This window comes from Oncorhynchus kisutch, unplaced genomic scaffold (assembly GCF_002021735.2).
Source record: "Oncorhynchus kisutch isolate 150728-3 unplaced genomic scaffold, Okis_V2 scaffold741, whole genome shotgun sequence".
Lineage (NCBI taxonomy): Eukaryota > Metazoa > Chordata > Actinopteri > Salmoniformes > Salmonidae > Oncorhynchus > Oncorhynchus kisutch.
In genome coordinates this window covers 25,632-41,215 of record NW_022262686.1, presented here as the reverse complement: position 1 = coordinate 41,215, position 15,584 = coordinate 25,632, and the positions used below count along the sequence as shown (strand labels likewise).

At 43.0% G+C, this 15,584-nt stretch overlaps 1 protein-coding gene across 14 annotated transcripts in view; it reads right to left on the bottom strand.

The window, feature by feature from the left end:
• The window catches only part of LOC109880253 (neuronal cell adhesion molecule), a 47,558-nt gene that overhangs the window by 7,242 nt on the left and 24,732 nt on the right, over window positions 1-15,584 (bottom strand). For 4 of the 14 annotated variants that reach the window (XM_031816091.1, XM_031816086.1, XM_031816088.1 and 1 more), the window contains 13 exons: window positions 10,632-10,829; window positions 10,109-10,179; window positions 9,735-9,960; window positions 9,367-9,482; window positions 8,722-8,926; window positions 8,145-8,267; window positions 7,627-7,803; window positions 6,640-6,675; window positions 4,017-4,082; window positions 3,519-3,644; window positions 2,975-3,139; window positions 1,628-1,762; window positions 1,470-1,548 (listed from right to left, as the gene is read on the bottom strand). In XM_031816091.1, the coding sequence (XP_031671951.1) occupies window positions 1,470-1,548; window positions 1,628-1,762; window positions 2,975-3,139; window positions 3,519-3,644; window positions 4,017-4,082; window positions 6,640-6,675; window positions 7,627-7,803; window positions 8,145-8,267; window positions 8,722-8,926; window positions 9,367-9,482; window positions 9,735-9,960; window positions 10,109-10,179; window positions 10,632-10,829 (1,723 nt within the window). The remainder of the gene's footprint in view (window positions 1-1,469; window positions 1,549-1,627; window positions 1,763-2,974; window positions 3,140-3,518; window positions 3,645-4,016; window positions 4,083-6,639; window positions 6,676-7,626; window positions 7,804-8,144; window positions 8,268-8,721; window positions 8,927-9,366; window positions 9,483-9,734; window positions 9,961-10,108; window positions 10,180-10,631; window positions 10,830-15,584) is intronic. The other 10 variants (XM_031816096.1, XM_031816097.1, XM_031816098.1 and 7 more) reach the window with 5 other exon arrangements.

Here is a 15,584-nt window from a genome sequence, read left to right as displayed (position 1 = left end):
TTGATTTATTATGAAATCATATGTGTAAGTAAGTACAGTATTTACAGGGTTAATTAAACACAGAGGTGTAGATTCTGTCTTGTTAATTAAACACAGAGGTGTAGATTCTGTCTTGTTAATTAAACACAGAGGTGTAGATTCTGTCTTGTTAATTAAACACAGAGGTGTAGATTCTGTCTTGGTAATTAAACACAGAGAGGTGTAGATTCTGTCTTGTTAATTAAACACAGAGGTGTAGATTCTGTCTTGGTAATTAAACACAGAGAGGTGTAGATTCTGTCTTGTTAATTAAACACAGAGGTGTAGATTCTGTCTTGTTAATTAAACACAGACAGTGTAGATTCTGTCTTGTTAATTAAACACAGAGGTGTAGATTCTGTCTTGTTAATTAAACACAGACAGGTGTAGATTCTGTCTTGTTAATTAAACACAGACAGGTGTAGATTCTGTCTTGTTAATTAAACACAGAGGTGTAGATTCTGTCTTGTTAATTAAACACAGAGGTGTAGATTCTGTCTTGTTAATTAAACACAGAGGTGTAGATTCTGTCTTGTTAATTAAACACAGAGAGGTGTAGATTCTGTCTTGTTAATTAAACACAGAGAGGTGTAGATTCTGTCTTGTTAATTAAACACAGAGGTGTAGATTCTGTCTTGTTAATTAAACACAGAGGTGTAGATTCTGTCTTGTTAATTAAACACAGAGAGGTGTAGATTCTGTCTTGTTAATTAAACACAGAGAGGTGTAGATTCTGTCTTGGTAATTAAACACAGAGGTGTAGATTCTGTCTTGTTAATTAAACACAGAGGTGTAGATTCTGTCTTGTTAATTAAACACAGAGAGGTGTAGATTCTGTCTTGGTAATTAAACACAGAGGTGTAGATTCTGTCTTGTTAATTAAACACAGAGGTGTAGATTCTGTCTTGGTAATTAAACACAGAGAGGTGTAGATTCTGTCTTGTTAATTAAACACAGACAGTGTAGATTCTGTCTTGTTAATTAAACACAGACAGGTGTAGATTCTGTCTTGTTAATTAAACACAGAGGTGTAGATTCTGTCTTGTTAATTAAACACAGACAGGTGTAGATTCTGTATTGTTAATTAAACACAGAGGTGTAGATTCTGTCTTGTTAATTAATCACAGAGAGGTGTAGATTATGTCTTGTTAATTAATCACAGAGAGGTGTAGATTCTGTCTTGTTAATTAAACACAGAGGTGTAGATTCTGTCTTGTTAATTAAACACAGAGAAGTGTAGATTCTGTCTTGCCTCGAGGGAGTCAGGAAGGGAGAGTTTCCTTGTTCCTTGGTAAAATGTTCTATACATCCAAATATGTCAATCAGAACAACATGTCAATCAGAACAACATGTCAATCAGAACAACATGTCAATCAGAACAACATGGAACAAGTACAGTAGTCTTCAAGGGGAATGTGTGTGTGTGTGTGTTGTGTTCCAGTCTCTCTCACCTGTACTCTCCAAACGTCCCATCATCATCCTTCATAGGCTGGATCTCTGGGTCTTGATGAGCATCCTCTTTTTCTTTCACTGTGGATAGAATACACATCGTCGTTGCTGAATGTCTAGGGTGTGTGTGTGTGTGTGTGTTGTGTGTGTGTGTGTGTACCTGGGTATTTCCCTCCCTTGTTCCTCTTGATGAAGCAGATGATGAGAAGGACGAGGATGAGGAGAGCGATGGCACACATCAGCCCTATGAACCAACCCTGAGTGGCTAGGTCTACCTGGTCGCTTTTCATTGCTTCTGACACACACACACACACACACGCACGCACGCGCACGCACACGCACACACACACACACACACACACACACACACACACACACACACACACGCGCAGGAAGAAGAAAAGGGAAAAGGTGGTCAGAGTCGTGTTGAAAGGGGAACATTTGAAGGCGGAGTGGTGCAGGCAAGGACCTGTATAAATCGCGGTTAAATTAAATTAAGAAGAGGGAGGGAATTTCCCAAAAATTGTTTATGGGTGAAAAAAATGTATTCCTGTTTTCTATATGAAGACATGCAACGACAACGACTCTCTACTGAACATACAGTGTGTTTCACTCAACTTTCACTGCACACAAACTGAAAAGAGACAGGATTCCTAAAATGAACTAGGGACATCATGAGGCATGCTTCAAACCTCGCTCTTACCATGCTGTTACACTAGCTACACCACAGACTTGAACAGGTCAGACTGATGGAGATCTTACCATGCTGTTAGACTAGCTACACCACAGACTTGAACAGGTCAGACTGATGGAGATCTTACCATGGTGTTACACTAGCTACACCACAGACTTGAACAGGTCTGATGGAGATCTTACCATGCTGTTACACTAGCTACACCACAGACTTGAACAGGTCAGACTGATGGAGATCTTACCATGCTGTTACACTAGCTACACCACAGACTTGAACAGGTCAGACTGATGGAGATCTTACCATGCTGTTACACTAGCTACACCACAGACTTGAACAGGTCTGATGGAGATCTTGCCATGCTGTTACACTAGCTACACCACAGACTTTAACAGGTCTGATGGAGATCTTACCATGCTGTTACACTAGCTACACCACAGACTTGAACAGGTCAGACTGATGGAGATCTTACCATGCTGTTACACTAGCTACACCACAGACTTTAACAGGTCTGATGGAGATCTGACCATGGAAAGAGGGTATGGAAAGAGGGTATGGAAGGAGGATGCAGGAGGATGAAGGAGGATGCAGGAGGTTGAAGGAGGATGCAGGCAACTACAAGGAACAATCATCTACCGTACATCAGGGTTGGGGTCAATTCCAGTTCAATTCAGTCACTTCCAATTCATTGAAAAGCAATGAGGAAATAGAATTGTAAGTGGAACAGTTAACGTCCTGAATGGACTAATATTGAAATGGAATTGTCCCCAACCCTGCAGTACACTGAGGCAGAGCGCTCTGGACATGCTGCCTCACCTGGCAGCGTTATCACTAGCTCCTCTGTACTGTGTATGGTAGCCTCAGAGTGATCTTTAACTACCAGCCGAACCCTATAGGACGTCCCCGGCTTTAAGCCCTTTATCAGATGGGTCTGAGACCCACTACTGCCGTTTACACACTCTTTTGTCCAGTCTTCTTTACCTGGAGGGAATGGAGGCGTTGGGGAGAAAGTCAAAATAGAGAGAAGGAAGGTATGTATTGAAAAAGGCAAGTATTTGGGTGGATGATATGACGTATGTGCTGAAAAACGTTTTATTGCTGAAAACCTTTGAGGTAAACATGCCACTTCCTCATTCTATGAGGTATGTTAACAGTGGGTTTGTAAAATCATTTTTATGGGAATTGAGGATCCAGGTTTTGGAATGAATTAACAACGATACCCTAACCGTATTACGTTTATGTTTGACAGGCAGTTTATATGTTTGACAGGCAGTTTATATGCTTAACTGGGTGTTTATATACATGCAATTTGCTTTGTGATGCGATGAGACGATATTGTATAGAAGTAGGAATAGCTTACTGTTTTCTACAATATACTCCACATACACATTCTTATCTGGTCCAAAGTATTCCCAACTTATCACTGCTCCCTCCTCTCCCACCACAGAGGAGTTTACATTGGTGAACGCCGGGCCTATCGGACGCACTGGTCACACAGGGAAGAACATACAGGACAGTTGTTGAGCTACACAAGTTGGAACTGTAGCCAGTAACATACAAGTCTCAGAGATAGGACATTACAGACGGTCACGGAGGAAGGAACTTAGACTCAAATACAAACTGTAGACTTTGGAATCTAATAATGTTTTGTTTTCCAGAAAATGAGTCACACCTATAACTAAATATCTACAGGTATTCTGCCTTTCCTGCATTTTCCACCATATTTCCCTGAGAACGAATCATTTGTCATATGCAAGCTAGACACAGGACACACAACTGCCCTAAACGATGAGGTAACATGTTCCTCTTTAAAGATCTTATGAAGAGAGGTAAGGGACTCAGGGAATGGCTGTAGTACCCTTGTGAAACGGGGGGCGCAGAGACTGAGTGATGGGAGAGATTGGAAGATGGGGTTCTGTGTAGCCTGAAACAACAACACCACAGAGAAGAGTAAGACACCACAGACAACACAGGCACCACAGGCACCCCCACCACAAGGGCAGATAAACAAATAGTACCACAATACTATAGAGTTATTATATTAGTTATAGTAGTTAGAGGTAGAGTAGTTAACAGCATGCAGACTGTCCAATGGTACATCATCATGCAGGACAGGTAGTTATAGTAGTTATAGTAGTTAACATCATACAGGTGAGGTAGTTATAGTAGTTATAGTAGTTAACATCATGATGGAAGGTTTAATAAAACACATGGTACAGTGATGGAGGAATTCATGAGAGAGGGCAAGGAAAGAAGGGGAAAGACAGTGAATGAAAGAGATGAGTAGCCTACAACATTGCTATTCATCCATTTAGGTCTTTTAAGGTGAATTGGACACACGGGTTGGTGCTTGCGGATGCAATGAACGCAGTAATAGGCTAATTTCTTTACTTTAGCACTTAGAATGAGGAAATGCATTGGCGGCATGCATTCTAAGCAGTATTCTAGACTGGCTATTGGAACGTAGCATTAGAGTTAACATCTACTCCCACAGTAGCTAACATAGAGCATTATGGGTACTGTAGTACATCATGCTACAGCTCTCTGATGATGGAGAAAGGCACATGCAGACAGATATACAGTAGATATTTATCAGGGTCTAGTAACTGGTAGAACATGCAGACAGATCTACAGTAGCTATCTATCAGGGTCTAGTAACTGGTAGAACATGCAGACAGATCTACAGTAGCTATCTATCAGGGTCTATTAACTGGTAGAACATGCAGACAGATCTACAGTAGCTATCTATCAGGGTCTAGTTTCTCTACCTAATAGAACATGCAGACAGATCTACAGTAGCTATCTATTAGGGTCTAGTAACTGGTAGAACATGCAGACAGATCTACAGTAGATATTTATCAGGGTCTAGTAACTGGTAGGACATGCAGACAGATCTACAGTAGCTATCTATCAGGGTATAGTAACTGGTAGAACATGCAGACAGATCTACAGTAGCTATCTATCAGGGTCTAGTAACTGGTAGAACATGCAGACAGATCTACAGTAGCTATCTATCAGGGTCTAGTTTCTCTACCTAGTAGAACATGCAGACAGATCTACAGTAGCTATCTATCAGGGTCTAGTAACTGGTAGAACATGCAGACAGATCTACAGTAGATATCTATCAGGGTCTAGTAACTGGTAGAACATGCAGACAGATCTACAGTAGATATCTATCAGGGTCTAGTAACTGGTAGAACATGCAGACAGATCTACAGTAGCTATCTATCAGGGTGTAGTAACTGGTAGAACATGCAGACAGATCTACAGTAGCTATCTATCAGAGTGTAGTAACTGGTAGAACATGCAGACAGATCTACAGTAGATATCTATCAGGGTCTAGTAACTGGTAGAACATGCAGACAGATCTACAGTAGCTATCTATCAGGGTCTAGTAACTGGTAGAACATGCAGACAGATCTACAGTAGCTATCTATCAGAGTGTAGTAACTGGTAGAACATGCAGACAGATCTACAGTAGATATCTATCAGGGTCTAGTAACTGGTAGAACATGCAGACCGATCTACAGTAGCTATCTATCAGGGTCTAGTAACTGGTAGAACATGCAGACAGACCTACAGTAGCTATCTATCAGAGTGTAGTAACTGGTAGAACATGCAGACAGATCTACAGTAGATATCTATCAGGGTCTAGTAACTGGTAGAACATGCAGACAGATCTACAGTAGCTATCTATCAGGGTGTAGTAACTGGTAGAACATGCAGACAGATCTACAGTAGCTATCTATCAGAGTGTAGTAACTGGTAGAACATGCAGACAGATCTACAGTAGATATCTATCAGGGTCTAGTAACTGGTAGAACATGCAGACAGATCTACAGTAGCTATCTATCAGGGTCTAGTAACTGGTAGAACATGCAGACAGATCTACAGTAGCTATCTATCAGGGTGTAGTAACTGGTAGAACATGCAGACAGATCTACAGTAGCTATCTATCATAGTGTAGTAACTGGTAGAACATGCAGACAGATCTACAGTAGATATCTATCAGGGTCTAGTAACTGGTAGAACATGCAGACAGATCTACAGTAGATATCTATCAGGGTCTAGTAACTGGTAGAACATGCAGACAGATCTACAGTAGTTATCTATCAGAGTGTAGTAACTGGTAGAACATGCAGATAGATATACAGTAGCTATCTATCAGAGTGTAGTAACTGGTAGAACATGCAGACAGATCTACAGTAGTTATCTATCAGAGTGTAGTAACTGGTAGAACATGCAGACAGATCTACAGTAGATATCTATCAGAGTGTAGTAACTGGTAGAACATGCAGACAGATATACAGTAGCTATCTATCAGAGTGTAGTAACTGGTAGAACATGCAGACAGATCTACAGTAGCTATCTATCAGGGTCTAGTAACTGGTAGAACATGCAGACAGATCTACAGTAGTTATCTATCAGAGTGTAGTAACTGGTAGAACATGCAGGTGCTTCCGCTGAGAGACTTATTTTACCTTTGAACACATCTACTATGGGTTGCTGAATAAAGGCTTCAGAGAGAAGAGGAGAAAGAGGAATAAAGAGAGACAGAGAGAAGAGAAGACAAACACAGGCAGAGGAGATGTAAGTAGATGAGCAAGGAAAAAGTACAACTAGATCCCACCGTGTTCCCATTTTAAAGACAAAGTATTTTTTCACCAGGTTCACGCAAAACAGAATGATTCACTACAGGTGGAACAACACGGGGGACAGTTTTACCACACTAGAACACGTCAGAGTCCATGCAACCTTGAAACGTGTGTTATCCGCTGAGAAAACAATGACTCTCACATGGGACGCTGTAGGACGCTGCGCTGTAGGAAAAGCTACAAGCTGTAAACTGCCGCCCACCACTTTTTTTGGTAAACAGCTGAGAGAAATCTGAGAGAAACCTGAGAGAAACCTGAGAGAAACCTGAGAGAAACCTGAGAGAAATCTGAGAGAAACCTGAGAGAAATCTGAGAGAAACCTGAGAGAAACCTGAGAGAAACCTGAGAGAAATCTGAGAGAAACCTGAGAGAAATCTGAGAGAAACCTGAGAGAAATCTGAGAGAAACCTGAGAGAAATCTGAGAGAAACCTGAGAGAAATCTGAGAGAAACCTGAGAGAAACCTGAGAGAAACCTGAGAGAAACCACTCTCAAATTCACAGACAGCGGCTTTAGAGTGTTGAGTGGAGACAAATAATAACTTCAACGCACCCATAACACTGTACAATTTGCTTTCACGGTACCTACAGCTCCATAGAGATACATTAGATTACTTGACCAAGATGGCCGTCCTGTAATCACCTTGCCGGCATGCCAATGGCCATTCTAGTGTTGTATTTCATTCTAGTGTTGCCCGTTGGTTTGGCCGGGGTTAGGCCATCATTCTCAATGACTTGCATTCTAAACTGACTTGCTTAGTTAAAGAAAGGTTAAATAAATAAATCAATAACATGTCATTCTACGTAAAGCTCACCTTCATCCATGATAGTGACAGCCTCCTCTGTGATGGTTGGGCCGGAGCCCTTGATAGTCTTAGCGTTGAAGTAGAATTTATAGCGGGTGCTGTACTTGAGGTCGGCCAGGATTACGGTGGTCTCATTGGCTGGGAACATCATCTCCTCAACGGGACCAAGCTCATTGGAGCTGTTGACTGAGAGAGAGAGAGAGAGAGAGAGAGAGAGAGAGAGAGAGAGAGAGGGAGGGAGAGAGAGAGAGAGAGAGAGAGAGAGAGAGAGAAGGAGAGAGAGAGAGAGAGAGAAGGAGAGAGAGAGGGAGGGAGAGAGAGAGAGAGAGAGAGAGAGGGAGGGAGAGAGAGAGAGAGAGAGAGAGAGAGAGAGAGAGAGATGCATAAAGATAAAGATATTGAAATACTTCCTTTGAATTCAAACCAATCCAGTGAGGCACACACACATACACACCCAGAAGGGTTGGAAGCCAGGGTCAGCCACAGATGCCACAATAAAAATGCATCATATTGCTCAGCAGACTTACCTGGCTGGTATTTGAGTGTGTAGCCGGTGAGGCGACCATTGTTGTCCTGTGGAGGACCCCACTCCAGCGTCAGAGAGTCCATGTCGGTGTTCTTTATACGCAAGAAGGAAGGTGGACCAGGGACTAAACACACGCGGATAAACACATGGATACAATGTCATAACGTGTGGATGCAATTATACAAAATGACTTGTGAACTAAAGAAAACCACCATTCATAGGCACAAAACCATACAGTAATGTACAGATAGAACCATTCTAACCTGATATGTTTAGCATTGTTTCCGGCCCATAGTCAGCCCCTTCCAACAGTATAGCACAATGCATGGCTATATGTATACGGTAGTGGTGGCAGGTGGAACTTTAAATGGGGAGGACGGGCTCATAGTAATGGCTGGAGTGGAATGGATGGAAGGGTCTCAAATACATGAAACATCTAGTTTCCATGTCTACCATTCCATTTAATCCATTCCATTCATTATTATGAGCCGTCCTCCCCTCACCGGCCTCCTGTGGTATATGGATTAAACACAGAGAATCTATCCAACAACAGTAGGAGTCTGAATGAGGCCCCTCACCTCCCTCTGGGGTCTCAAAGTTGTGGTTGGGGCTGGGGGGCCCCTCTCCCTTGCCGTTGACCACCCTGATGTTCAGTGTATAGAGGCTGTAGGGTTTGAGGCCTGGTAGTCTGCCGTCAGTCCTGTTCCCACTGAAGAGCAACACCTGCTGCTCCTCCTGCTGAGCCTCTGCCTGGTGGAGGCTACGCTCACGCCAGTAGGACACCTGCAGGACCACACACACTTCAGACAAACATTCTGGTCTAAATGACCAGGTTCTTCCTGGTTCCATGATGGTCGGATGTTCTACTTATTCCCTCCTGACTACAGGACATGGGCATTTTGGGGTAGCCTAGTGGTTAGAGCATTGGACTAGTAACCGGAAGGTTGCAAGTTCAAACCCCCGAGCTGACAAGGTACAAATCTGTCGTTCTGCCCCTGAACAGGCAGTTAACCCACTGTTCCTAGGCCGTCATTGAAAATAAGAATTAGTTCTTAACTGACTTGCCTAGTTAAATAAAGGTAAAATAAATACAATTTGGCAAAACATACCAGAATGTTACCCCTTAACTGTGACACGAACTGATGTATTTAACTACCAATATATTGTGGTGATAATAAATCTTTCTCCACATTGTGAGGATCTCTGGTTGTAGTGTACAGTACCTTGTAGCCCTGGAGTCGTCCCCTGACCATGGAGGTGAGGACAGGCTCCCAGTGAACCTCTGCTAGCGTCCCGTTCTGAACCAGCACCTGGACACTCTCTGGGGCTGACATGGGCACTGAGTGACAGACAAAGATTTCAACAGACTATACTCCATACTGGCATCAAATATTTCATGACAACAACCTTCTAATTTGCATTCTAACTAGAAATGATTGGAGCTAGAAGTTACTGGAAATGATGGTGACAGTTTTCAGTTTGAAAAAGACCATTCCTCTGTCCATTCACAACCTCCTCCTTTACATAGACCTACCCATGTACAGTAGTAGCACTGACAGTCCTCTCTACACACACACACTACAATACTCACCGTCCTCTCCAGAGTACCCCACCACCGCCTCAGGCGCTGGTCCGTTTCCGTAGTCGTTCACCGCCTGAACTTTGACCTCGTATGGTACGAAAGTGGGCGTGCCTGACACCACATACTTGGAGGTGTTAGCCACGGTCTCAGACAACCAGTCCTCCTCCACATCCTTCTGTCTCCAGTTCACCTTGTACTGTAGTCCTGGTCCATTGGACTGGAGGCCTGTCAGCTCCTAAGGCAGAGATATTACAGGGGAAGAGGGGTCTTCACTGGGATAATAGTGAGATGGTGACACCATGAATAGGGTCAGGAATACTCACTGTAGGCTGCTGAATTAGGACTAATGATACTGGTTATACTTGAGACGGAGCATACCTTACCTTCCATGAGATTACTAAGTTATTATGTTCAGTTCCAACACCATGGACATCTGTTGGATTCACATCTGGAGCTAACAGAATCACAAACAGATCACAGATCAGACCAAACCTCTTGCCTTTTCTACAGTGTACATCAGAACCATCTTACACTATAGTCATCCCTACTTCTCACTATTAACACTTCTGATCATCTTACTCTATAGTCATCCCTACCTCTCAATCTAACACATCTGATCATCTTACTCTAAAGTCATCCCTACCTCTCACTCTGACACTTATGACCATCTTACACTATAGTCATCCCTACTTCTCACTCTTAACACTTCTGACCATCTTACTCTATAGTCATCCCTACCTCTCACTCTAACACTTCTGATCATCTTACTCTATAGTCATCCCTACCTCTCAATCTAACACATCTGACCATCTTAGTCTATAGTCATCCCAACCTCTAACACCTCTTCAGTTTTAGAACAGACTATTTGCATTTCTTTGACAATAAAGATCCACAGTATAGTTTTACCTGCAGGGTTGGTCCTGTACTGTCTGGAGGGCCGGCTGGGCTGGCTGTAGCCCACATGGTTCACGGCCAGAACCCTGAAGGAGTAGTAGGCGTAGGGGGACAGGTCCAGGTGGGCTGTGGTCTTGGTGCCCTCCTCCTCTGTCAGGTTGTGCCACACCCCAGCCTGGTGGAGCAGGTCCTCATACTGGACTAGGAACTCTGGGAGGGGAGACAACATGAAGGAGAGGACAGAACATGGAGGAGGGGTTAGAACATGGAGGAGGGGATAGAACATGGAGGAGGGGATAGAACATGGAGGAGGGGATAGAACATGTGAGAGGGGTAAGAACATGGAGGAGGGGTTAGAACATGGAGGAGGGGTTAGAACATGGAGGAGTGGTTAGAACATGGAGGAGGGGATAGAACATGGAGGAGGGGATAGAACATGTGAGAGGGGTAAGAACATGGAGGGGGGTTAGAACATGTAGGAGGGGTTAGAACATGGAGGAGGGGATAGAACATGGAGGAGGGGATAGAACATGTGAGAGGGGTAAGAACATGGAGGGGGGTTAGAACATGTAGGAGGGGTTAGAACATGGAGGAGGGGGTAGAACATGTAGGAGGGGTTAGAACATGTAAGAGGGGTTAGAACATGGAGGAGGGCTTAGAACATGAAGGAGTGGTTAGAACATGGAGGAGGGGTTAGAACATGTAAGAGGGGTTAGAACATGGAGGAGGGGTTAGAACATGGAGGAGGGGTTAGAACATGGAGGAGGGGTTAGAACATGGAGGAGGGGTTAGAACATGGAGGAGGGGTTAGAATATGGAGGAGGGGTTAGAACATGGAGGAGGGGTTAGAACATGGAGGAGGGGTTAGAACATGTAAGAGGGGTTAGAACATGGAGGAGGGGTTAGAACATGGAGGAGGGGTTAGAACATGTAAGAGGGGTTAGAACATGGAGGAGGGGTTAGAACATGGAGGAGGGGTTAGAACATGTAAGAGGGGTTAGAACATGGAGGAGGGGTTAGAACATGTAAGAGGGGTTAGAACATGTAAGAGGGGTTAGAACATGTAAGAGGGGTTAGAACATGGAGGAGGGGTTAGAACATGGAGGAGGGGTTAGAACATGTAAGAGGGGTTAGAACATGTAAGAGGGGTTAGAACATGTAAGAGGGGTTAGAACATGGAGGAGTGGTTAGAATATGGAGGAGGGAAATGGATTGATCTTAGGTTGGTAGTGACCCTGTTGTGTTCATTATAATACAGTACTCTGTGTGGGACTGTTTGTGTTCATTATAATACAGTACTCTGTGTGGGACTGTTCATTATAATACAGTACTCTGTGTAGGACTGTTCATTATAATACAGTACTCTGTGTGGGACTGTTGTGTTCATTATAATACAGTACTCTGTGTGGGACTGTTCATTATAATTCAGTACTCCGTGTGGGACTGTTCATTATAATTCAGTACTCTGTGTGGGACTGTTGTGTTCATTATAATTCAGTACTCTGTGTGGGACTGTTGTGTTCATTATAATACAGTACTCTGTGTGGGACTGTTGTGTTCATTATAATACAGTACTCTGTGTGGGGCTGTCCATTATAATACAGTACTCTGTTGTGTTCATTATAATACAGTACTCTGTGTGGGACTGTTGTGTTCATTACAATACAGTACTCTGTGTAGGACTGTTCATTATAATACAGTACTCTGTGTGGGACTGTTGTGTTCATTATAATACAGTACTCTGTGTGGGGCTGTCCATTATAATACAGTACTCTGTGTGGGGCTGTCCATTATAATACAGTACTCTGTGTAGGGCTGTTCATTATAATACAGTACTCTGTGTAGGACTGTTGTGTTCATTATAATTCAGTACTCTGTGTGGGACTGTTGTGTTCATTATAATTCAGTACTCTGTGTGGGACTGTTGTGTTCATTATAATACAGTACTCTGTGTGGGACTGTTGTGTTCATTATAATACAGTACTCTGTGTAGGACTGTTCATTATAATACAGTACTCTGTGTGGGACTGTTGTGTTCATTATAATTCAGTACTCTGTGTGGGGCTGTCCATTATAATACAGTACTCTGTTGTGTTCATTATAATACAGTACTCTGTGTGGGGCTGTCCATTATAATACAGTACTCTGTGTAGGGCTGTTCATTATAATACAGTACTCTGTGTAGGACTGTTGTGTTCATTATAATACAGTACTCTGTGTGGGACTATTCATTATTATTATAATTATCATTATCCAATCCTCGGATGGGGCCACAGTGTCTCCTGACCCCTCCTGTCTCAGCCTCCAGTATTTATGCTGCAGTAGTTTATGTGTCGGGGGGCTGGGGTCAGTTTGTTATATCTGGAGTACTTCTCCTGTCCTATTCGGTGTCCTGTGTGAATCTAAGTGTGCGTTCTCTAATTCTCTCCTTCTCTCTTTCTTTCTCTCTCTCGGAGGACCTGAGCCCTAGGACCATGCCCCAGGACTACCTGACATGATGACTCCTTCCTGTCCCCAGTCCACCTGGCCATGCTGCTGCTCCAGTTTCAACTTCCACCTGACTGTGCTGCTGCTCTAGTTTCAACTGTTCTGCCTTATTATTATTCGACCATGCTGGTCATTTATGAACATTTGAACATCTTGGCCATGTTCTGTTATAATCTCCACCCGGCACAGCCAGAAGAGGACTGGCCACCCCACATAGCCTGGTTCCTCTCTAGGTTTCTTCCTAGGTATTGGCCTTTCTAGGGAGTTTTTCCTAGCCACCGTGCTTCTACACCTGCATTGCTTGCTGTTTGGGGTTTTAGGCTGGGTTTCTGTACAGCACTTTGAGATATCAGCTGATGTACGAAGGGCTATATAAATAAATTTGATTTGATTTGATTTGATTATGTAGAGAAATGCTAATTCTTATGTAGGTGACCAAACTATTGTTGATAAAGGGCTACCACTCAGAGGTGAGCCTGTGGGGTCCCCTACAGGATAGCTCCCGCATTACACTAATGGCCAAAACCAGCGCACACACACATGATCTCCGTTGTAGCTGAACGTTGAATACCCGAAGAGGATTCTACGATGACGGACAGACAACTGAGCCAATGGCGGAAGACTACAGACTACACCCCAGCTGAACCAATCCAAAGATCCGATCTTCCAGAATCAACCTACTTTCTGTTCTATATATAAGTGGTGTACTGATTGTATCGGTCTCTTCTTCGTCTGCGCTTCCGTACGAACCAGCGGGAGAGCCGTAATTACGCTGTTCTAGATATCTTCACTCTGAATAAACTGTAGCTTGTCATACAATTTACCACCTTGTCTGAATCGATCCTTGACCGACTCGTCCGTCTACATATCTAATTACTAACAGAAATGGTAGCAGAGTATAGTTTACTAACGATCCAGTCGAAGTGAGTTGATTTGGGTGTGGAGAAGGCGAGTTGGGGAAAGGACGATTCATTAAATAAATAAGAAAGACGGGTGAAGACTTTCGGGGGAGGGCAACAATTCTGCTCAACTCGGAAAACTGATTTCAAGGTGCACCATAAAAAAAATAAGGTAAGCAAAAGCCTGTTAAATCAAACTTTGCATATTGTCGAATAGTCTGTCCAAATTTTTATCAGTTTTTCCGAGTAAGTATGAATTCTTGTGTAAATTTATAATTTGCTGACGAGTCGAAATAACAGTGTATGTGAACATATGTAGTAACGAACCGGCGACGGCCGGTGTGATTTAAATCATTGATGAGATATCAGTCCGGTCAGCACAGTCTGCTAGCTTTCAATGATGAGTGATCACTGTTTTGTCTTTGTTAGTTCCGATAGGGGTCGGGAATAGAGATCAGTAGGGGATAGCTAATTACTATTCTTCAAATCTGGCGCCGAAGGGGATAAATTGTAATTTTATCCCGTGACCCGGTACGGCTCAGTCTGATAGAGATTCACCGATAGGGGTCGGACATGTGTAATAATTCTGATAGGGGTCAGCTCGATAGGGATCAGGAATAGAGATCAGTAGGGGATAGCTAATTACTATTCTTCAAATCTGGCACCGAGGGGGATAAATTGTAATTTTATCCTGTGGCCCGGTACGGCTCAGTCTGATAGAGATTCACCGATAGGGGTCGGACATGTGTGTTAGTTCCGATAGGGGTCGGGAATAGAGATCAGTAGGGGATAGCTAATTACTATTCTTCAAATCTGGCGCCGAAGGGGATAAATTGTAATTTTATCCCGTGACCCGGTACGGCTCAGTCTGATAGAGATTCACCGATAGGGGTCGGACATGTGTAATAATTCTGATAGGGGTCAGCTCGATAGGGATCAGGAATAGAGATCAGTAGGGGATAGCTAATTACTATTCTTCAAATCTGGCGCCGATGGGGATAAGTTGTAATTTTATCCTGTGGTCCGGTACGGCTCAGTCTGATAGAAATTCACTGATAAGGATCGGCTTTCAGGGGTCAGAGATATAACGTGCTGTTTTGTCTTGTTTTGTCTATTTGTAACTGTTTATGTTATGTTATGTTAAAATGCAATGTGGTTGTAATTGTTTCCATTAAGATTGTTGGTGGTTAGATAGAGGGAGAGAGAGAGAATTATAATAAGGGATATTGGATAAATCCGAAACTTCTATATTGTATGTACCTATGTTAATAGGTACATGTATAAATGTATAATCAGGAATGAAATGACTGATGTATAATTGAAATAATATCTGAATATAATATGTAAATATTGAGACTAAATAGTCGAATAGATCCCTTGGTTGTGCGCTCCATAATGCTATACAAACCCATGCGTTTTTTCTCAACCTGAATATACGAAGGAGAAGCTCTGAGATAAGGCAGAGCACGAGCAATAGTGTCTCTTCGAATACCTCGTGGGCATTAATCAACGTCGGGCGAAGTATATGCTAACTATATTCAGATAGAAGGAGAGAATTTAGATTAAAACTACGATTAAA